General features: G+C 36.8%; 1 protein-coding gene across 1 annotated transcript in view; it reads right to left on the reverse strand.

Annotated features, from left to right (window-relative positions):
* Galntl6 (polypeptide N-acetylgalactosaminyltransferase like 6) overlaps positions 1-25,018 on the reverse strand; it is a 750,388-nt gene that overhangs the window by 639,184 nt on the left and 86,186 nt on the right. The window contains 1 exon segment of the mRNA XM_051169799.1: positions 20,278-20,444. Coding sequence (XP_051025756.1) covers positions 20,278-20,444 — 167 coding nt within the window.

The raw sequence follows: 25,018 nt of genomic DNA on the forward strand, positions 1-25,018 counted from the left end.
CTCAAAGCTGTGTTCTGGGCAGAGCAATGAAAGTTGTAGGGAAGAGTTGGGGTGGGGTGGAAGGTCCTGGAGGGAGCAGGAGCTACACAGGAAGACCATCAAGGCCGGTGGATCTGGACACAGGGGGACCTGCAGAAACCGATTCACCAGTCAAGAACAATGCATACAGAGAACCTAGGCACCCTGTTCAGATGTAGCCAATGGACTGCTAATTCTCCACATAGGCCTGGTTGTTACTGAACTTCCAACATGCAGTTGGGTTCCCAAGATTTGGTCACAGCCCCTTGGCAAGATGGAATAGAAGGAATACAGAGGAAGGGGATGCAGGCTATCCTGATGAGACTTAATAGGCTGTGACCAAAGGTCTAGGGGAAGGGAATAGGGAGAAGAGGGAATGAGGGTGGGAATGGAAAGATAAGAGGGAGGAGATAACAACTGGGATGTAATGTGAATATATTATAATAAATAAAATATACATTAAAAATCTGGGCTGAGATGGGAGCTACTGTAAAGACTGATGCACCAACCAAGGACCATGAATCGCAAGGACTAGGACACTCTGCTCAGATGTAGTAGGTAGACAGCACAGTCTCCTTGTAGGTCCTGCAATATGGGGAGTAGAGACTACTTCTGACATGAACTCTGGCCCCCCAGCTTTGAACACTTGCCCCAGGCATGGTGGCCTTGGCAGGCCACAGAGGAAGAGGATACAGACAGTACACATGAGTGTTGATAGGCTAAGGTCATATACTAGCAGGAGAGGACTCCCCTTTCTTAGGCCTAGGGGAGGGCGGCAGAGGGGATGAGGGGGTGTGGGTGGGATCTGGTGGCAATGAGGGGGCTACAATCAGGATACAAAGAATTCAAACTGTAGAACAAGAAGTTAACATATTGCTAATCCCATGACATGGGAATAGTTTTGAGACTGGCTGAGACATGAATGTCTAGGCATAGTCAATGCTTCTTGTTGGCTACAAAATCCCTGTGACTTATGATTAGATACCATTCTTCATATGGCATGAATGAAGATTTAGAGATGTCTTTCTTCTGCTCATGAAAAAGCAAAGAACTAGCCTTAATTGTTCTATGCATCCTACACACCTCATACAGTCATAATTTTAAGACTATATAATGCTTGTGTGAAATTATATGTTTTCAGAACAAAAAAAACCTGACATTAATGCTGGATCAGACCTGACAGGAATCATTTCTCTCAGCATGCTGGATGCTGCCAGCCTGCATCCTTCATGGTGAAAAAAAAAAGTTTAATTTTGATACATTGGTATAGAATTCAAATTCAAGGTTATTCAGTCTATGCATCAATATACCAAATTCTATACCAAAGAATTAAAGATAACCTTGTGAAGGAAATCTTGAAATTTGCAGGCAAATGGATGGAACTTGAAAAGATCGTCCTGAGTGAGGTAACCCAGATGCAGAAAGACACGCATGGTACATACTCACTCATAATCGGACATTAGGCACGTAATACATGATAACTACACCACAATAGAGATTCAAAAACATCAACCAAGGACCATGCATGATGTGGAACTAGACCCACTGCTTGGATATAACAGCACAGTCTCCTTGTGGATCCCACGTCTAGAGATTAGGGACTGCTTCAGACATGCACTCTGGCCACCGAACTTACATCACTTCCCCCTGACAAGACGGCCATGCCAGGCTACAGAAGAAGAGGTAACAGTTAATACAGATGAGACTTGATAGGCTGAGGTCAGATATTAGGGGAAGAGGGCTCCCTTGTCTTGAGTCTAAGGGAGGGAAGGAGAAGGGATAAGGGAGGGAAGGAGTTTCAGGAGGGAATGATAGAGGGGGCTCCAATCAGGATGTGAAGAATTTAAACTGCAGAACAAGCAGGTGACTTATATTGCTAAGCCCATCATATGGGACTAGCTCTGAGACTGGCTGAAGCGTGAATGTCTAGGCATAGACAATGCTTCTTGTTGACTAAAGAACCCTTATGAATTACTATTAGATGCTATTCTTCATATGCCATGAATGAAGATTTACAGATGTTTTCTTTTCCCGCTCATACAAAGAGCAGAAATCCAGCCTTAATTGCTCCATGCATCATGCACAACTTTTACACACTTATAATTTTAGGACTGTATAAAGCTTATGAGACGTTATATGCTTTAAGAACAAAAGAACCAGACACTGATATTGGATCAGATCTGACAGCATGCATTCCTCTCAGCATACTGGACATTGATTTCCTGTTTGGAGAAAGTGGTTGAAAAGAAAGAAAGAGGAATATAGAAATGTACAGGGAAGATAGAACAAAAAGTAGATTAGTGAATCTACTCCTCAACATATTGCCTCAATTGTCACTCACAAGATATCTTTAATTCACTGACATAGAATTTTGTATATAGACGCAAAAATAAGTTCTAGATACAGTGGTATAGAATTCAAATGTAAGATTATTCATCACACACATTATATATGTATATAAGATATTTATATGCTGTAGTAGGAGTTATTGTACCCATATAACTCAATTAGAATACAAGGTTTACTTCCAATGCTTTGAAAGGGATAGCAAGCGCTGTTTAAGAGAAATAAGTAATACAAATAAAATGTTAGTAGATTAAATCATGGTCATGTCAATTGCTAGTCTATTTTTATCACAAGTATATACATCTTAGGTACAGCATATAGCTATGACTCTATAGAAAGACAAGGTCTTCAAAAACCCCAGAGCCATGCAGAATATGGCATTTAAAAATGTTTTTATTACTTTAAACATTCATTGACAATGGGACAGGTTAACTCCTGGCAACACCCAGCCTACCTCAAAGAAGATGATGAACATCAAAGAACCTCCTTATGGACATGGCTTCAAATGTGGCAAACTAGCCACTGAGGAAAAGGTCCTCATTTCTACCACAGACAGAATTCTGCCTTAAACAGGGACAATCTTGGATGCAGGCAGAGTCAACAGCGAAACTCTGCCAAGACAGGGTGAGCAAATCCTCAATCGTTCCTGTCTGTCAGATATATTGGGCCATATGGCTGAAGAAGATGCTCCAACATTATAGAGAGTTTTGGATGACTATTCAGGTAGAAAACTATCTCTGTCATCTTTTCATTTGGAAAGCTCCTAACCTGCACTCTCAGCATACTCAGATAATCAAGTTTACTCCTCAAATCTCTGAGGGAGTAGAAGACCAGGTGGCTTAGTTTTACAATGAAGCTTAATTATTTAGGAATTAAGATGTTTTTAGGTCTAGATAGGTGATCTAAGTTGATATTGACAATATGTGATGGAGAATGATTTACATTCAGAAATTTAGATGCACCAAGATAGGAAAGATGTCTTCTTCAAGGCTTCAAATACAAATGGCCAAGACACTAAGAATATAACATTTATATAATTCCTGATTGTGTCATGGTTCCTCTTACCATAGGTAATCTATTGTATATATGTGTAATAATATAAATGTATATGTACAAAAATAAAATAATTTAAAATTTTTGTTTATATAATAAAAAAATACACAGGGGAGGAAATCCCCCTCAGGAACAGTCACAGGGTAGGGGAATAAGGGGAAAATGGGAGGGAGGGAAGAATGGGAGGATACAAGGGATGGGATAACCATTGAGATGTAACAAGAATAAATTAATAAAAAATTAATAATAATAATATAATAAAATAAAAAAGGAAACAAAAAATAACCTTGTGAGTAACCTTGTTGTTTCAGAACAAAAGAACCAGACAGTGATGCTGGATCAGACCTGACAAGATTCATTCCTTTCAGCATACTGGGTACTGACATCCTGCATCTTCCATGTTCCAGGTGCCTCAGCTGCTGTTACTCAGGAGTGCTTCCAGGACAGTGTTGTAGAAACCTTCTGATCACAAGTGGTCCAGCATTTCAGACTGTTCCACACAGGACTCCTCTTAAGCCTAGACTTTCTCAAAATTTAGAAAATGGACCACAAATACTATCCCTGGCTTGCTTAACTATTTTTCCCAATTTTTTTGCCTTAAATCAGCTTGAAGAAACTGTATGTGAAAGACATCCCATTTCTTCTAAGGGGGGTTGGGTAAGTTTCTGTATTCTTTCCTGTTCTACAGATGCTTATTTCCATAGGGAGATGGCTATAAGTTAATATTGGTCTTATATATAGAGAAAACTAGGTTGGACTCAGGGATGTCTCTCGTTTCCTTTATCTTTCTTTTACAGGTAAGGAGATAGAAGCTGAAAAAAGGGGGTATATAGAAATTTGGAGGGAGGATAGAACCAAAGGTAGATTATTGAATCTACTCCTCAACTCAAAGCCTTAATTGTTACTCACAAATAAGGTTATCTTTATTTAATTCATTGGTATAGAATTTTATATATTGATAAAAATCATGGCCCTGTCAAATACTATTCTAATTTTATCATCAGAATATGTATCCTAGGTCTAACAGATAGATATGATTCTATAGATAGGTAAGGTAAAATACTTAGATAAGGTCTTCAAAAGCCTCAGAGACCTACAGAATTTAAAGATGTTTTTTTTATTATTCTAAAGATTCTTTGATAACAGACAAGTTAACTCCTGGCAACACCCAGCCTGCCTCAAAGAAGATGATGAGCATCAAGGGACCTCCTTATGGAGATAGATGGCTTTACATGTAACAAACCAGCCACTGGGCCAAATGTCCTCATTTCAGCCACAGACAGAATTCAGCCTAAAAATGTGCAAGGTTAGATGCAGGCAGAATCTATGATGACCAAACTGCCAAGACAGGATAAGCAAGTCCTCAATAGTTCCTGCCTCACAAATATGTCTGTCAGATATATTGACCAGAAGGCTTATGATGCTCCAGTGTTATAGAGTTTTGTGTGAGTGTTCAGACAGCAAATTGTTTCTGTCATGGTTTTTCACTTTGGAAACTGTTAATCTGCACTTCCTGTTTACTCAGGTAATTAATTTTATACCTTGTCAAGTCTCTGATAGGATTGAAGACCAGATAGTTTAGTTTTACACTTAAGCTTAGTTGTTTAGGGGTTAGGATATTTTTAGGTCTAGACAGATGTTTTAAGTTGAAAATGACCAGATATGATAGATATTGATTTTCATTCAGAATTTTAGACTCACCAAGATAGGGAAATGTTTCCAACAAGGCTGCCAAACACAAATTGCCAAAAACACTACAAATGTAACATTTATATAATTCCTGATTGTTTCCTGTTTCTTTTTCCGGTATGTAGTTTATTGTATAGATGTTTAATAACATAAATGTGTATATAAAAAAAAAAAAAAAAAAGAAATTGCAGCCTTCCAGTAAAGAGTAACTGGCTGAAATTACCTTATTTGCTTACATGTTGTTAATTTGTAGCAGGTTGTTAAGTTACAAATGTATGAAGGTTCTTGGGAATAATTTGTTTTCTTCACCCATAATACATAAAATATTTTTAATGTAAAGGTATTAGGGAATATATTGTTTCTTCATGATCATTAATTATAAGGAAAAATGTAAACACATTGTAATTTTTATGCTGCTTGAAGATATTACTGGGACATATAAGCTGTGAGAACAAATAAAGTTGTAGGAGCTTGAAAAAAAAAAAAAGCTCAAAAATGAAAAACAACCAACTAAACAATCCCCCCTTCCAATAACCAACCAAACCAACAGATCTGTTATGGAGAGTGAAGAACCAGCTTTGGCCGTAGAGTTCCCAGTTGAACCATTATTCCCCCATGCAATGATGGTTGTATAGATAATCCTCTTGCATATTACCCTACACCCTCCATTTTCTTTTACTTTCTGTAGGAAGGTCTCTCTGGATTAGCATAAAATGCTAATGAGTGAGCAATGCTGTTCATCTTCTCCCAATTCTCTGGCCAAGGAGAATTATCTTTACAATGGGTTGTTGGGACTCTGTTCTGTTACTGGGCACCGGATTCTAAGAGGGAGGAAGAACTCACCTTTGATAGGTAATATTTTATATCTCTACATGCATTTTCTAGATTGGGCAAACAAAATCATAATAAATAAGATGGGTTAGAAATTTTCATTTTCTTCTTATTTTCCACTTGATTTGTTTCACTGCCTTATTGCTTCAGCTTGGACCTCAAATCCTATTTTTGAAAAGATATGGAGAGAGTGGACAGTCTTGTCTTGTTCCTGATCTCTAGTAAAATTGCTTTGAGTTTCTCTCCATTTATTTGATGTTGGCTATAGGCTTGCTGTAAATTGCTTTTATTATGTTTAGGTATGTCCTTTGTATCTCTGATCTCTCCAAGACTTGTATCATGAAGGGGGGGGGGGTGGATTTTGTAAAAGGCTTTTTCAGCATCTAAAGAGATGATTGTGGGGTTTTTCTTTCTTTCAGTTTGTTTATATGATAGGGTACATAGACAGATTTTAGTTTGTTGAACAAGGCCTGCATCTCTGGGATCAAGCCTACTTGATAATGGCGGGTAAACTTTTTTTTATGTTATTGAATTCGGTTTGCTAATGTAGTTTAAGTCTGTCAATTAGACAATATTAAGCATTTTTTTGAGAAACATCGAGGTAGTGTTCTATATGATCTTTAGTACATGAATATGTGATGTAGGGATATGACCTTCAAAAATAAAGGTGGAGACAAAGCGTACTAGAAAATCTTCAGGAAGCAATACGATCCCAAGCTCACAAGCTGTCAAATGATCTATTTCACATCCTCGGAGTGCAGGTTTCAAGCTGAAATGGAAGCAGATGAATCGCTGCTCTTCGGCAGTGTTATGAGGCTTAGCTCATTTTCCTCTTTTGCCTTTTTCTTTTTTTTTTAGACAGGGCCATAACAAAGCTCTTAATGGAAGCTGAAATTGTCTTCAATTATATCCTATGTCTAAAGGTGGGTCAGCCGAGCTTTTTAAGCTCTTAAAATGTCTCTGAGTTTTGTCAAGGTTACCCAATTAATAGGACTCTGTGAACTTTTGTCCTTCCTTAAAAGTTAAAATTTGGAGGTGCTCAGTACCCACATTTATTTTTTTAAGAAAGATTTCCCACATTAGACAATGAACTCACAAGTTTATGCAGAAGGATGCTGAGAAGAGAGTAAGGAAGGGGCAAGGATGGCACTGTGAATGCTGGGAGGTTTGTTCCTAGTTTCAAACATGGAGAGAAACTGTATTTTCTTTATCATACTTTAATGTACTTATAGAAGGTGGATTCGGTACTTAGAATTTTATATTCTAGTCATTGAGGACATAGTGATAACATAAACAGGAGGCTATGACAACTGCGCTTACAGAGTTTCATTTAGGAAGATAGGCCTACATTTCTTACTTTAGATAAAACTATGTATTTTTTTTTACTGTCATCTACATAGCCATCCACAATCTCTCTATCTATCTATCTATCTCTCTATCTATCTACCTTCTATCTATCATCTACCTACCTACTATGTAACTATGATCTACCAATTATATTATTTATGTATCACCTATCATGTTCCCCTCTTTTTTCCTTCTTTTGTTCCTTCTTCCTTTCTCTCTCCCTCCCTCCCTTCTAGTCACCTTCCCTCCTCCCTCCCTCTGCCATCCACAGCTCTAAGTTTATCCCATTTTATTCATTAATTGAATATCTTACTGTGTACTTTACAAGTTTGCTTCAATTATAGATAATTAGGTATGGAACATGTCTTCCATCTACTATATGTAGTGCTGAACCTTTTAATATTGCAAAAATAAAATCTATTCACTCAGTATTTCCCTTCCCGTCCCATGTCATCCCGCTTTGTAGTCAGTTTTAAAGAAAGAACCATTTTCTTTTTCTAATACTAATAGAGCCATACTTACAGAGCTATAACTTCCCAAAGGACTATAGATTTTCAGCCAAAATGGTAGTATATTTACCATATTTAACACAAAACTCTGAGCATGTCTCAGGCAAATCAGGATGCTACATTAAGGCACTATAAGGTACTATGTTTTGTTCTGTTTTGTTTGCAATTCTATGTACTGGTAAAATAATGTGACACAGTTAAAATATTCACATTATACTTGTGTTGCAAAGGTTGCAGTCAATTTTTGAAGTGAAATGTTTAATACCAAACAAGAGGTGACACGACCTGACCTGAAAGGGCTTCAGGAAATGTAGGGTAATAACGTTACACCTTGAGTCACAAAAATATCAGTTTTTGATTTCTTAGAAATTTTTTCAGTTTTTCCATTTAAAGATAAAGCTGCATCATTTTTCATGTATGACTTTTTCAGCACATATACATACACATACATACATACATGCATACATACATACATACATACATACATGCATACATACATGCATACATACATATGTACAAGTACATTGTACAGTACTTGGGTTGCAAGTACTGGACTTTACATAAGGGTGCCAGTAATAAAACTCAAGTCTTAATGATTGCATGATAAACCCTTAACCAAGTGAGCCACTTCCCTAGCCCTTATGACTGATCTTGTAATATTTGAAGCACGTACTTGTTTTATATTTATTTGCTCTGTTTTCTACCACATCCTTAACCATCAGTTGTTCTTTTTTTACTGTCTTAGCCATAAAAAGAGATGGAGAAACTAAATTAGGGTTAGGAAATAGGCTGAAGAAAGTGTGAGCTTCCATGCAGAACCTGAACAAGATTGCCTGTAAACAATTTCAGGTTTTGATACCTGGGGTTGAGATGAAACTTTCATACTGAAGATCAAAAGTTGGTATCTAATATTACAGAGTTGCACATAAACTGAAAATATATATTGCTATTCTCTTTCAAATTTTCACCTAACAGTACCTCAAAATGTCCACCAAGACCAGTAAAATCACAGACCAGTAAGAAACAGAAAGTCAGTCTACAATAGTAGCCTTCTCTTATTTTGAATTCTTTCTTTCTTGTGTCTTTTTTGGAGCCTAAAATGTGATTCATTTATGCTTTTTGATTCAATTGTAAGTATCAATAATGAGTACCTTGCTGACTAGTAAATGTGAGCTTAATCAAATTGAGTGGCGGTACACGGTGCTTTTGGGTGACGGTGGTACCTATACTCCAGCAATTTCTAGAAATAGCAGACATTCCTTTATAACATTTTAAATTTAAATATACAGTCAGGCAGTACTTTCAAAATATGAACAGATAAAAAAATGTTGGTACCACTTGCCAAGAATCAGCGCAGCAATTATTAAATGCATCTTGTTTATTGGTACTGTAGGGAGTTGGCAACAATTCCCACAAGGAGAAGGTGATGGATATAAACATTTGTGCAGTGGTTTGAGCTCATAGCTTCAGTATCTCCCTTAGGTGTTATGTTTGCTGCACAGGAATTGTTGATATTTAATTGCAGAATTCCTGGGTCTTGGGATTAGTCATCCCCGAGTCTTTCTTCCTCATTGCAATTTCTTTTGGTGCATAAGTCCTTTTGCAATGAAGATCCCCTACAGTTTTAAAAGAGAAGTGTGTCACCTATGCTTTTCTGTAAATCAGGACTTCTACTGTCACCAGGATATCTGTGCAGCTTGATTCTGCTGTATAAGCAAAACATTGAAAAACTTCCAGGGGCTTAGAGTTGCCCTGAAAATTATCTTGGTGTGGCATTATTTGGACACAGCTTGGAGGCTGTGGTAGAGGAGGTAATTCCCTAGTTATGCCTCGGTGAAGTTCAGTAGAATGTTTAGTGGGCATATATGCAAAGAACCTTGGAAGAATCTGTGCTCTGTAACAGAGTCTGTGGGGTCATTTTTGATGAAATAGACTATTCAGAAAAATATGCTATGAAGAAAGTCGTGACTCTAAGGAAATCTGAGCTTTGAAGCTATACCTGTTTCTATCAAGGATAATATTTAATTACAATTTAATAAATCCATGCTAACTCATATTAGTTATTTTTCTGATTATTAAAAAACAAGAACTTGTATTATCTTAGAATTTTCCACCATTTAAAAAAGAGGACAGGAGGGAGGGAGCTGGAATCAAGTTGTAAAGTTGATGGATAGTTTGATCCATCGATCGATCGATAGATAGATGATAGACAGGCAGATAGATAGATGACAAAAATGTATGTTGACCTTGGATAATAATATTTGCTTTTTGAATACATGGACCTAGCTTTTATGACTCAAGCTCCAATCATATGCAATTACTTCCTTCGTCATGATTTGATGGAAATTTCTATGGTTAAAGATAAATTCTGTATTTCCCATGAGCATGTTACAAAGTCTAATACCTTTGAGTATGAATTGATTGAAAGAGTTGTGGCTACCTTTCTACTTTATTTCTATAGTGAAGTATTTTTTCCTGTAATTTCCTGGAGATATTTTTTCTTAAAGAAGAAAAAAAAAAAAAAAAAAAAAAAAAAAAAAAAGAACCACTATCCTATTGTGTCTGTAATCTATTTCCAACTTATAATTTCCAAGGTTGTTGGGTTTGTGACCATCAGGCTCCAGTTTTATTCTAGTACTTTATCCAATTGTCCATAAATGTATAACACTCCATCATACAAAATTATAGAGAAATAAATTTTGTGCATGGAAACTTTCATGAATTTTCCTATGAAGAAGAGTTTCAACTTTGTAAAAGCCGAGGGGGAACATTTGCAGACTTTGAAATTAATCAATTGTTTATGTTTTTAAGCCAATCAAAATGCATGCATTAAGTTGGAAGTGGAAATATGTATTTTGAAAGTCAAAATTGAAATGGCTTTGTCAGTAGAGTGCTTGCCATGCAAGCTGAGCAGCTGAGTCTCCAGTCCAAGCACTTGGCACATGCCTTAAATTCTAGCACTTGGGAGGCAGAGGCAGACTGATCTCTGTAAGTTTGAGGCCAGCCAGACTTATGAAGATAGTCCACCACAGCCAAGGCTTCACATAGAAAGCCTGTCTCAAAAAATCTGTACACAGCAGAGACTTGTCTGCAACCAAGATACTGAGAACACAGAGAAAGTGGACCCCTGGCAGTCACTCTGGTTCCTCAACCTAACCAACCGGGCAAGTTCCAGCCCTAGTTAAAGATTTGTCTTAAAAAGTAAGATGAAGCCTAATCAAATGAAATCAATGTCTGGCCCCCAAGTGCACATGTGTGTTTGTGCACGCACACACGCGCGCGCACACACACACACATACACACACAAAACTATAGCAAAAAAGTATAAGATAACAGCTATATTTTAGTCAATGTATAAAAGTAATCATTCTTGTTTTGTTCTTTTCCCTTTCTCAGTTGCTAATACTTGGTGGTTTTTATAGTGCCAAGACATCAGAATGAGGCTTACTGTGAAGTCAGACAGCCACTAACAGCTTAGGAACAAAAGAAAAATTAAAGCAAAAATAATTCCCTCAGGGAAGCGTTCTTCTAGACCTTAGGAAGTAAGATAAAACAGATTGGAAAGCAAATGGTGATTATCAAATGTGTATTTAAACAGATGCTGGACATATCTTCATCCTTGTTGCCAACCCAGGCCTCTGTCCACAAATACCTCTCATTTTCTGGGAACTTTTGCAGTAGATCAGTGCAGGGGAAAAGTGAAGATGCCTTGAGAGGATGCCAGTCTCTATCCACAATAAGGACGGAATCCAATGACTTGCAATGGCCCAGCCTCGAACCATTCATATGCCTCATCAATTTGATTATATACCATATTGTAAAGTTACAGGAACATATTTAACTGTACTTTATGACCCACTTCATTCCTCTAAGAGCAGTTCAGACTGCTGGTGATTCTCTTAAAGAGAATCACTCTGATTGGCCCCCTGCAGTCCTGGAAAGCCAATGTTGATACTAGAAATTTCATGTGCAAATCATGATTATTATCATATGTCCTATATTCCCACACTTATGTATACACACAGAAAAATTATAGTTTCTATTATTGTTGTGGTGATAAGGCAAAAGTGAAGTAGATCCAATTATCTAGAGTATCGATATGTTTGTAATATTTTATTAAGATAAAGATAGTTATCATAAATGTTCCACTTTCTCAGACTTAGATGCCTGAAACACACTACTGAGGAATGAAGACTTACAAATTGAAGCATAAATTTTATCCACCTCAATTTAGTCTACCATTGATCTCAGCAAAGAAAATTACCACAGTGTGTAAAAAGTGGATTTGACTTTCTGCATCTGTTTACTACCTATTAAACGTTACAAATACGCCATATCAATGGAAAGTTCTTCATTTCAATGATTTTATTATTCCCCTATGGAACTGTTACTCAGTTGACACAAAGCATCTCAATCTATTAGAAGAATTTTGTTAATTGCATATCTCATAAACACAGGTTAATTAAGTGTTCAAAATGTATCATTTAACCAACAAATCTTGAATGCCAAGAGAATGTTAATTACCTAACTTAAGTGTTGTACTTCAGAAGGAAGGAAATATTTGTATTTTGTGAGCTTTATTTTGCATTATGTTCATGCATTTTTGAAAATTAAGTGCAGATGGCTATTTAGACATCAAAGGAGCAGCTTGAAATATGGAACACTGTATTATCAAAGTTCACAAGCCAGGGATTGCTGACAGGAGGAACAATCATAAAACATAACCTTTTATTTCTTCAGAGAAAGTTATGCCGGCTCAAGATCTGAAGCTAAACATTCACAAAACGGTTTCACACAAGTGACATTCTATTCAAAACAGCAGTCTGCAGGGAAAATAAATGGGATTTAATCTGCCATAAAATGAATTGCACGATTTATTTTCTTGAGGAAGTCATGCCTTTGTGACACTGGTGAGCTGAAACAGTTTTGCTCTAAAAAATTTCATCCTATTCCAAAGCCATATTAATTCAACAGAGTAGAATTTCCTTCTGGAAAAGCAACTGCAAAGCCATATCAGCTTATCCAGCATTAATCTAATGTCTTTCTGTGCCTTTACAGGTCCTGCTTTAAAACATAAGCCCTGGACTCTCAGTTCAGAAACTTGTTTTCAGATACCTGGTCTTTGATGTTGAAATGCCATATATTAATATCCTCTTAAACTGGAGGATTTAATATACTCCAAACTAGTATTTAAATAAAACAATAATATTAATTCATATTCATGAGAATTAATAATATATTAATGTATTTCACTTTTAAAAATAAGATAGTTTAAAATAAATTCTAACTTGAATCTATTTTAATTCCATGTAAAATATTTAGTTTTCAGAAAATGTATGCTAGGAGGAGGTCCCCCTCAGTCACAGTTATAAGGGAGGGGAGTAAGGGGAAAATGGGAGGGAAGGAAGAATGGGAGGATACAAGGGATGTGATAACAATTGAGATGTAATATGAATAAATTAATAAAATATATTTTAAAATGTATGCTAGTAGTAGGACTACTTACTTCTTATTTGTATTACTTCATTTAATCCCATACTTTCCACAATATTTATGTTTGTAAATTTAGCATAAACACCAAAATAACAAAAATTGAAAATAGCTTTAGTTAAGTGAGAACAACTATTTTCTTCAGAAATAGACACTATCCTCTTATCACTATTTTCAATGTCAGTCATGTAAAGGTAAGCCTGTGAAATGCTTTAAAAGTATACCATAGCAACGTCTAAGTAGCTTTTATCCTATTCTTTAGAGTGAGCACTAATAGCGAGAAATAAGAGAGATTTCCATGAGAAGAAAGATAGCTGTACAGTCATATCTCTGGGACTGGTCAGTTGGATGGAATTACCAGAACAATTTTTAAACTGTCAGGTTATCACATGTGCAGTTTAGAAGAAAGAGGGGAACAGAAGGCTAAGAATGGATAAAGAAACTGTGGTACATTTACACAATAGAACACTATTCAGCTTTTAAAAGCAAGGAAATCTTGAAATGTGCAGGCAAATGGATGGAACTAGAAATGATCATCCTGAGTGAGTTAACCCAGACCCTGAAAGATACACATGGTATATATTCACTTATAATTGGATACTAGCCCAACATGGATGTCGTCTGAGAGTCTACACTCAGAGGGAGTTGGGACAGGTGCTGGGACTTGCTATTGAGACTCCAAGTGACAGAGGTATGGAAGAATGGGGAGATAGAAGGATCCAGAAGGTCCTAGAAACCTACAAAAAGATGACGAAAGATGGTGGATCTAGACCCCGGGGGCCTGCCCAAACTACTGTACCAACCAAGGACAATGCAGGCAGTAAACCTAGACCCCTATTCAGATCTAGCCAATGGACAGTGCATTCTCCACTTTTGTGTGGAGAGGGGACTGAGTCTGACATGAACTCTGGTGCTGCATATTTGACCACTTCCCCTTGGTAGGGAGGCCTGGTGGCACTCAGAGAAAGAGGAAGCAGGCTATTGAGATGAGTCCTTATAGGCTGTGATCATATGGCATGAGAGGAGGTCCCCTTCTGTCACAGGCCTAGGGCAGGGGGATGTGGTGAAAGATGGGGGAACAGGAAGATACAAGTGAGGGTATAACAATTGGGTTATAATCTGTATAAATTATTTAAATAAAAAATAAATAAAAATAATTTTATAAAACTGCCTATATTTATCCATACTGTTATATGGTTACAAACATAACATATCAGAACAGTTTCCTTCACTTCCTCAGTGAGAAATTTAGGATACATAAACAGAAAAACAAAGTTGAATGTTATAATATTTGCTTAGTTCTTACTGCTTATTAATATTGAGTTTGATGCCATATTTTGATATTTAATATATAAATATTAAGTCTGCACAGTTCCAAAGACAAACTTTTCCATAAAAATTGCTTGTCTCCTGGTCTAGTGGAGTCGCTGATGGATGCCAGCACTAAAACACTTTTGTTGACTGTCATCTCAGGATTTTTATATGCACTTTAATGTTAGTATCTCATAATATAAAATAGAAACATGTTGGCATTCATATATTTCACAGTCCTCTCACATTGATGATATTGCTCAACTTTGAATAGCTGTGACTCTTGTGCCAGCTGATTTGTATACTTGGGAAAATGTAGAAATCTAATGCATACTTGAGAGTAATATGTAAAATGGATGTTAAAATTTAGGACGCCCTGTCATTATTCTTGAAGTAATTAAAATATTACTGCTATTTTAGAGCTTTATAAACAATGAAGTGAGGTTAGGACTTTATGATAGTGGGGGTTGTCACACAAACTGCACATATACATATTATATATATATATGTATCTTTGCATGAATTTTCTATGGCTAATTATATGTATTATATATTGCATTATATATATATATGTGTGTGCGTGTATGTGTGTGTGTGTGTGTGTGTGTGTGTGTGTGTGTGTGTGTGTGTGTGTGTGTGTGTGTGTGTGTGTGTGTGTGTGTGTGTGAATTTCTCTTTTGGGTTTGGTACACAGAATTATTGACTAATTCTCTACCAAAACAGACACATAGCATGTTGACAATATTTCCTATAAAACAGAAGAAGGAGTTTGTCAAGGGAAAGGGTAGTATCACTGAGCTTAAATTTACTTCAAATCCTGAAGGAGAGAGGTGTATAAGTTAGTGAAAATGTCAAGACCTGTTAAAGAAATGTAATGGTTAACAGTACACAAAACAATACAATCCCATGTTAGACTTAGGACTCTGATGTAGGTATGTACTGAGCAATACAAGCCAGAAGAATCTTGTTCTCATTACCACGCACACAAACATATCTTCTGAAGGCAACTCTTTAAGTCATCCCTGTTACCACTGGGGTTTCTGTTCCAAACCTGAGATTTATGACAGTGATTCATACTTTAATTCCCATCAAAGTGCTCTGATGGAAATTAAAATTCTGACCCATGTGAGGAAGACCCGAGATCTTGTATTTCTAAAGAGTTTCAAGATCGTGGTGAAGCTGCTAGCTCACAGGTCACACTTTTGGCAGCAGCAGTCTAGGGTATCTGAGAAAAAGTAAGGTGGGGTTCTTTAAAATTACTAGAATGGGCATCTTATGAAGGTAAGTGAAATCGCTGGCTTCTCTTCCCAACTGGAACACAGAGGAGTTGGTGTGCTATCTACCTGGGTTGACATGAAACTTGAAACAAGCAAGGGCAGTAAGTGACAGTGTGTGTGTGTGTGTGTGTGTGTGTGTGTGTGTGTGTGTGTGTGTGTGTGTGTGTGTGTAGCTGTGTTTGTGTGTGTTCCTAGATATATAGTAAAACTTCTGTCATACTGACAGAAAGGTATCTGGAGCCCTGCTGTGACTACCCCTAACTTTGACTGGTGTTCATCTAAGCGTACACAGTTTACAGAATTGTCAGGTTCAAACACGTCCAATCTCCAAGGTTAAGCCACAGCTTATTTCACACATTTTAACAGTTTCCATGTGGATGCTGTTAAGGGTGCCTGAAACTTGGAGATAAGCCCAGGATTAGTCTTGCTTTAAAGTCATCATGAAACCTTGTTACAGGGCTCAAGTTAAGTTGTTAAATGTATTTCTATGAGCTTAGTTGGGGGAAAGCCACACAGTCACTCACCACACTAAGGTGAGCTTTAAATAGTGGAAACAATGCAGGGGTTGTTGAAATTTTCCCTGCAGGCCTCAATCTCAATTCTTTAGAGACGATAGTCTTATTTTTTTTTTTTGAGGCTAAAGCAATGTATTTTTCACCAGTCTTGCCTTGTGAAAAGTACCTAAACTGAGAACTCCTTGGTGGGATTTTCACTTGCAAAAATAACTTTTGAGAACTAGGTCAAGCCTGCTCAGGCAGATTTCTGAGACTACCACACAGTAATAAAACAGAATTATTCATAAGTACAAGAAATTTCAGTGTTTTCTTTATAACAGAATTTGCCAAATTACTGTAATACACGTATTAGAAATAGGTTTATCCAAGTGACACTGTATGTAGGCTACTAACATACCTAAGATATTGCTGTCCTTCGTTCTTTCATCATGTGTCACCATTCTATTGACATCAAGCACCCAGAATGGAGGGCAGGAAATTTTGATTAAGTCTTGTCAAACTTTTATTGCCTTTGGCTGAAGAATATTACAAAATATCCAGAAGAGGTATGGTGGGAAGGTGTGAGGGCGCATACTGAAAGGAACCGGGACAGGAATGTATTACTGAAAATAAAGTGGAAAACTTCAGAAATAATTTGCTCAAGGAAACCAGCAGATTACCTACATCTTTCTGGACTTTAAATTTTCCTAGCTAACTTATCTGAGTTTTCAAGACTTTGTAAAAAAAAAATCTTAAGTAATGTACGGTTGAAATTTATGAAATTATGCCAAGAAAACTAATACATGAGGATATATAAATATATATATATGCATCTATGATGTTTTATATCTATATATTTATATATCTATATTCTATTAACCTTATCATTAATGGAGTATCTAGATAGATATATCAAATTCAAAGAAACATAGAAGTAGCTCTTGCCTTGGAGGAGCTGGAAGGGAGATCTGCCTGAGGATATCTTGCTTATATTATCATGGTAAAAATCATTTTTGGAAAATATTATGTTAAATGCTTCTGTAATTCCACTTGCATAACACTGGCAAAAATCATGATCTCCATTTTATTAAATTCTTGGAATTTTATTTAATTAAAATATCTGTAATTAGTAATCTCATATGGGATATTCTTTCTGTTTCGGTACTACAAAAGTTTCCATAATTTATGACTTAGCATAATTTGTCATCACATGGACTCCAGACGAATTGTTTCTGGAAATAGCGAGGTGACAGGTGAATGGATAGACAGGACAGATAAATACAAACTTTGTGGAGCACATTTGATGAAATTAAAAATACATTATTTAAAAAACGTGATCACTTTAGAGTTACAGGAGATTATGTGGGAAAAACAAATGCACGAGGTCAATGACTCAGCTGTTTATTCTGTACTTGAGCTGGTCATTGGACCATGCAGAACACATCTTCATCATAACTTGCACATGAGGAGAAAGACCATTCTCTCCTTTTGATAAGAAGGTGGCAGCTCTAAAATGTTAGCTAACTGCACTCAGAGTCATAGAGTTAGAACTAGGTAGTAGGGTTCTAACATATAGTATAGGATTATAATACACTGAGTAAAATTATCGAAACAGGTATAATCCCAAACAAAAACATGGAAAAGTTATCTTTTTGTTTCATGTAGCTTCAGAGGATTATAAGGACTTTTTTTTTTTTAATCACTTATTTCTTTCAACATTTAGCTTCTCATTTCATTGCAAAATATGGCTTACAGCTGGATTCTCTCCAGTGGAGAGCTATTGTGTGCCTCAACCAGAGCCTAGATCGGAACCCTTGCCCCGAAGTACTTGACAAGAATAAAGCAGAGTCCTTGTTTTTTCCAAATTCAGGGTCTGAAGCCTTATCAATAGAGCTATCCAGGCCTTCTGACTCCTTGTTTTTATGTGTACTTTTTGTCTTATGTGTTTTTTTTTTTTGTCTTATTAGGTTTGCTTGCTTGCTTGTTTTATATTTTCACATTTTGCTTTATTGCTGTTCTGTTGGTTTTGAGAGATGAAGAGAAGAGGAGAGGAGAGAGAGCATAAAATGGGGTGGGTAGACACAGGGAAGAGTTGGGTAAAGTTAAGGGACGGGGCAGGTATGTAATCAAAATAACAGTCTAAAAATAAAATAAATAGTACTTAGCCGAAAGCTTTGCATAAACATTAAAATGATCATTTTTTCTTTTAAAAGAGTCCAATAATAAAGAGAAAACTGCCATTGCTGTCCTAATTGGCCCTGTTGCCTTTGCTTGACATATGTATAATTAGTCACAGTAAGAGTAGACACATGGGTATGGATGGCAGAGTAGCTACTGCAGCAACCAGAAAAGTAAGTTGAAGGTAGAAAAACATAGATACCATTGATTCTCTTCCTTTGTAGAATTTCAGTTAAAATGTATCTGAATATAGTCCTCAAACAACGCTCAAAGGCCACATTATTTTACTGTCACAAATTTCCTACAGCAGCACCACTCTGTAAACATTCTGTCATAATAAAAAGTTTACCACGACAAAGTTAATTATGCAGAAAATTACCCGCACGTATGCTGCCTAATGTTGTCCGTCACCAGGCAACCCTAAAGACCATTCACATGGTGATCTGCAACCTTGGAGTTTATTGTGGCTTTTAACTTTTAAAAACAAAGAGTTAGCTTTACATAAGTATTTGTGTTTATATGAGATAAATGTGGCTACTTTGAAATATATAACATTAATTCCAATAAAACAGTATGCTATTTAATTTTGAACGATAACTGACTATTGCAGTTTTGTATGTTATTTTATTCTATGGTAGTATAGAGTATAAACAGGCCCTTGGCAACAGAAGGGAGAAACCTCTAAAGTTAAACAAAAATGACCAAGGTAGCCACTTCCCCAGACAAGAATAAAGTTGACTTCATTCACTTTGACTTACAAAGTCCACAACGTACTGATCTTTGTCAGCAATTCAATTCAACCTTCCTCAAGTATCAGCACAATAAGCATCCTTTTATATAACTTCTAAATACTGTGAAAATTTATGATGTTTTGCTGCAGACACACTTCCCAGAATGACACTGCAGCCTTATGACTTCAAGATGGGTTTACTTCTGTACTGTAATGAAATAATAATATCGACACAAACAACCTGTTGTCACCCTTTTCTGCAGGTGTCATGTTAAATAAAGCATGTCCATGTGGTAAACTGTGGCATGGAAATTTATACTCACAGATACATGAATATCTTCAAAGCTCCTCCTCATCTATGTATGCACACCAAAAGGGGCTTTCCTATCTCTTCAACATAATTCCTTATTTAGACCAACAAACATTTACTTATTTCACCCCTTCCATATTAGCAAATCATGTTTTGCCAGGATGGGAATCATTAATATTATCTCAGGTTTCCTTTTATGTTGCTGTATCAAATTGTTTCTGTGGTGCTCAGACATGACAAAACAACTGAAACCATGAGTAAAAATATAGATGCGTGTCCCTTGTCTCTTGTAATATTTGTGATGTCACACAACCACACCCTGAAGAAGGTTATCAGACTACCAAACGAGGCACACTATGCTTCAGAGGAAGAAACACATTCTGTAGACTTACATGGATATCTCTGGACTGACATATTCATACGGTAACATAGTTTCCCGGTTTATCATGCCTGGAAGTAGAGCTAGGGACATTTTCTCAAGTATTGTCTGCTTTCCAATAAAATGAAATGTAAATTTCTTTTTTACCAAAACATCTGCCATGCTAGTAACTCTTCGTTATGCTCATTTTGCCAACACGTTCTGCAATCGCAACGCAAGTCAAATTTCACGATCACCTTTCCGATGGGCTGAGAAAGGAACCATCTCACAATCTTTCTCAATATTCTCAGCCACAATGTTCCCAGTGCCACTTACCTCGATCACTGAAGTCATCGACCAGAATGATTTCAGTTATCAGACTCTCTGGGGTTCGGTTAATTATACTGTGTATGGTCCTCAAGAGTGAGGTCCAGCCTTCATTGTGAAATGGGATAATGATGCTGGTATTTGGCAGCTTTTCAAGATACATCTTGTGCTTACAACTGGAGAAAATAGAGGAAGAAAGAGATGTCCAATGTAAGACTGTAATACAGATCACAATGCAGTATATTCATTATGCTATATGCAAATCGTGGATTTGCCTAATATTTTCCCACCAAGGGTTGCGAATTAGAACAGAAACTCTTCTCCCTCATGAATCTTTATTTGATCACTCTTGTTCTCACTTTAAATAAATATTTTGTATCTGAGTGGCTCAGATATTTCAAGGTGTTAAAATATTGTGATTCAGATTAGATTAATATGTCTCATCCATTTGTGAGTACATATTGTGTGCACATGTGACTCTGTGGTATGCATCTATGTGCATGTGTGTATCAGGGTGTGTGGTATGCTTGCCTTTGTAAGTACATGTAGGAGCCCAGGGTTGATACAAAGCTGTTTTCTTCTATTACTTCCCATTTTGTACTTTGTTGAGAATGGGTCTTTTACTGAATGTGGAATATATCCCATTCCAACTAGACTGGCTGGCCAGTGCATCCCTGATCTACCCTCCTGTGTTCTCCCAGAACTAAAGCTACTAGAAAGTGCTACTGTGTCTAGCTATTTTTGCGGGTATTTGGGTTCCAGACTCAGGTCTGTCTGCATGCTTTTGTAATAAGGACTTTACTCCCTGAGCTATCTCAGCAATCCACCATACATTTATTTAATGAAAATAAATATAGAATCACAACTAATTCAAACAAATTTCCAAAAATATATGATTAAGGTTTAAATAGGGTTCATGAAGAGTCCTACAATTTAACTTCTTCATAGTTCTCTTTCACTATTTAATTTTGATTATACTGTGTTTCGTTAGCATGATGATACTTATGACATATTGTGAGAAGAAATTCTATACTTTATATGAGAATTTAATTGTCAAAGAGCATTTATTTCATAGAAACCATAGAGATTTAATATCCAAATAAAGACAATATTGCATTTCTCATGGAAACTTTAAAAAGAAATTCCCATGTAAATTTTTTATTTCAGTACAGTATGATAAATATTTTGCCTTGTACTCATATATAAACTACTAAGTATAAAGTTTACGATGTTCAATTTACCTTTCAAGTATATTTTGATATTTGTAAAATAATGGAAAAATTGGGAAAACCATGTAAATTATAGCAAGATATGAACATTGAAATATTGAAAAGCATAGGGTAACTTAAATGGCAAAAGTCATATCTGTCAACAACTACTGTAACCAAGTAAAGCAGATGACTGCTTGAAATGGTTGGATGTGGAAAGAAGAGTGAGTGTGGTTCTGCACATGTCATAGTTATGACTTCTGAATAAAGCCAGAAGCTCAAGATAGCTGTGCTTCTGTATATCCATACATGGGTACACAGGGTAAGTGACTCAAATTCACACAATATATAGTGTTCTTGTACTGCAAGTGATAGTTCAAAGAGGATAAAGGATTTTTCAAATAGTAAGACAACATTTTGTTTATAGTAACTTTTTATTAATTAAGCAAAGACTGTGATTATATTTTTTAAACATCAGGCCAGTGATGCTAAAAATGAAATCCCATAGCCTTGCAAGGTCTAATAAAAATACACTAATTTCACATGAACTCTGGTGTCCCATATTTGACCACTTCCCCTGGATGGGGAGACCTGGCAGCACTCAGAGGAAGGATAGCAAGCTACCAAGAAGAGACTTGATACCCTATGAGCATATACAGGGGGAGGAAGTCCCCCTCAGTCACAGTCATAGGGGAGGGGACTAAGGTGAAAATGGGAAGGACAGAGGAATGGAAGGATACAAGGGATGGGATAACCATTGAGATGTAATATGAATAAATTAATTAAATAAAAAAAACACAAAGCAGATAGAGAATGATGTAAAACTAACTTAAAGTGTTATGAGCTTCCTCTCTTAAAAATGCCTCCAATCATCTCTATCTGTATAAACTCAAATTATTAGCACACATGAAAGTTAAAGATTACTTTCTATGTATTCATTCAGTGATTTACTGAAGGGTTGATACAAGCCTTGATATTGATACAAGGGTTGATATTGAGAGACAAGACCCTCCTGACCAGTAGTGACACTGTCCACAGTGAGATGAGCCCATCTATGTTGGTCACTAATCAAGATAATGTAGCACATACATGCCATATGCCAATCTGTGGGAAGCAAATATTCACCCTGTTAATTTATGCTAATCTGACAGAAAAGTAACCAGTACAATTCAAAGTTGTAGGTGGCCTCTACAAGGCAGGTTCAAGATATGTTTTCCAATAGAATTGACATGATAATTGGGAGAAGCAAGCAAGGGTACTTTCATGTCTTCTGAACATAGTTACTGATTTAATGGCTTAGCTCAGGTGATTCTCTACCTGTGGGTCATGACCCCTTTGGAGCATTCATATCAGATATTTAGCATATCTTATATTTACATTCATATCATGATTTATAACAGTAGCCAATTTACAGTTATGATGTAGCAACTAAATAATTCTATGGTTGGGGGGTCTCCACCATATGAGGAGCTGTATTTAATTATTACTGAAGCAGGAACGTTTAGAACCACTGATCTAGAGAATGACGTAGGGATGAAGTTTCAGTTCCACATAAGCATCTTACGATTGAGGCTTAGAGAGAGCAAGTTCAGCTTGGACAGTGGAGGCATCAAAATGCCACGTAATCAGAGAACAATATTCATCTGCTATATGACTATCTATGAATTACCTTATTCATCTATCTTTATATTTCTTCATCTATCAGGCATCCATTTGATCGGTTTATCCACAAACACACATCTCCCAAAGTATGTCTATAGTTTAAGATGAGGCTCTATTTTTGCAGAGTCTCGGAATGTGACGCAGTAGACTGATTGCGTAGTATGTGTGAGACCTTAGGTTCAAATTCAAGCACCCATGGAACAGAAAACTGTGGTAGTGTCTGTTGTGGGAGGGTCTTCGATGACGCTGGTCCACCTGAAACAAGCCCTTTGCACTCACTCTTTCATTATAAGCCAAGTGCTCTCATGTTAAGATCCATAATGGACCAAGCACATACACTCATATCTCTATATTTGAGAGACAAGATATTCTCCCTCTGGATAACCTCTGGAGCATCAATCAACTAATGAAGAAAGAAAGTCAGAGCATTAGAAACTTTCGAATGGGGAAGGTAGCTCTAAAGCAAGTTCTCTGCTAACTCATAGTAGCTCTGAAACCATTGCAGTTATTTATTTATTTATTTTTTGTCTTTTCCAATGAATTTAATCTTAATCATAGACAAACTATATTGCATTTAGGAGAGGCAGTCATTAATTACAAAATGACCAAAAATAGTAAACAACATGTATTTTGTTGTTGTGTTCGGCTTGAGAAATTTTAGATTTTTTTAAAATATTAAACCATTAAAATGAATTTGAAAAGTGACCATAGAGGCATTTCATGACCTAGTTCACCTTTTTGCTTTATATTTTGTTTGACTATTTTGAAACAAAGTTCACACTGTAGTTTTAAAAGTCTGAAATCTACTCTTTATCCCAAATTGGTGTTTAGCCTTTAAGTGATGGGGTTTGGGGAGTTAGGAGGTTTTTTTTTCTTTTAATATTAATATATTTTTTGACTATTTCTGTCTCAGTCTCCCTCCCTGTGTCTCTGCTTCTGTCTCTTGTCTCTATCTGTATGTCTCTGTCTCTATCTCTGTCTCTCTTCTCAGTTGACTTTAAACCTATTTTGTAGTCAAAGATGTCTTTGACTCCTGGTCTCTTTCTCTCTATCTTTTTTGGTGTTGGGATAATAAGAATGTGATGAAATACCTGGCTCCCTTCCAATTCTTTTCTAAACTCATGCTTTTGTGGGAAGGACTGTAAGCTTTGTCACAGGTGAAAGCAATCTTGGCGGGCTTTACCCTTGGACACACCATGGATACTTCCTGAAATAGACCAGGTGGAGCCATCCTGGGCCTGGAATTCAGGAAGTGGACCTGGGGACTCCACCTGGACTATTGTTTTTCTAATCAACCCTCAATGGGAGGAGACTGCCCTTCGCATGTGAGACAGGTAGGAGGAGAGGACAGAGGGGCAGCAGGGTAAGAAGGGGCTTGAGTGCATGTGGATCTGAAGGAGGATCAGTGAACAGGCTGGACCAGCGTGCAGGCCAGAAACACCTAGGGACCCGTCCTGTGGAACGGATACTGGAAGGTTCACTCTTTTTTCCCTTTAACCTTTTTTTTCCCTCTTGTGTAAGCTAGTTGGGTTGTTTAATTGTTAAGAAACAGAGCCAACATGCTTTGATCAGTCTGTACCTATAAAACGTAACTATTGCCTTCTCAAAGTGTGTGATCTGAACAAGTTATGAGCGCCGCCTCAGCAAGCAGCACTCCTCCATGGCCTTTGCATCAGCTCCTGCCTCCAGGTGCCTCCTGTAACTTCCCTTAGCAATGGAGAATGACCAAAGAGTTGTAAGTTGAAATAAACACATTCCTCCCCATGTAGTTTAAGTTCACGATATTTTATCACAGCAATAGAAACCTAACAAAGATAAAACATGGTACTAGCTTATAGAGTATGGCTGTGCCTGGCCTGACCATATTGTGGGCATGGGTG

The sequence above is a fragment of the Acomys russatus genome, chromosome 27 (assembly GCF_903995435.1).
Source record: "Acomys russatus chromosome 27, mAcoRus1.1, whole genome shotgun sequence".
Lineage (NCBI taxonomy): Eukaryota > Metazoa > Chordata > Mammalia > Rodentia > Muridae > Acomys > Acomys russatus.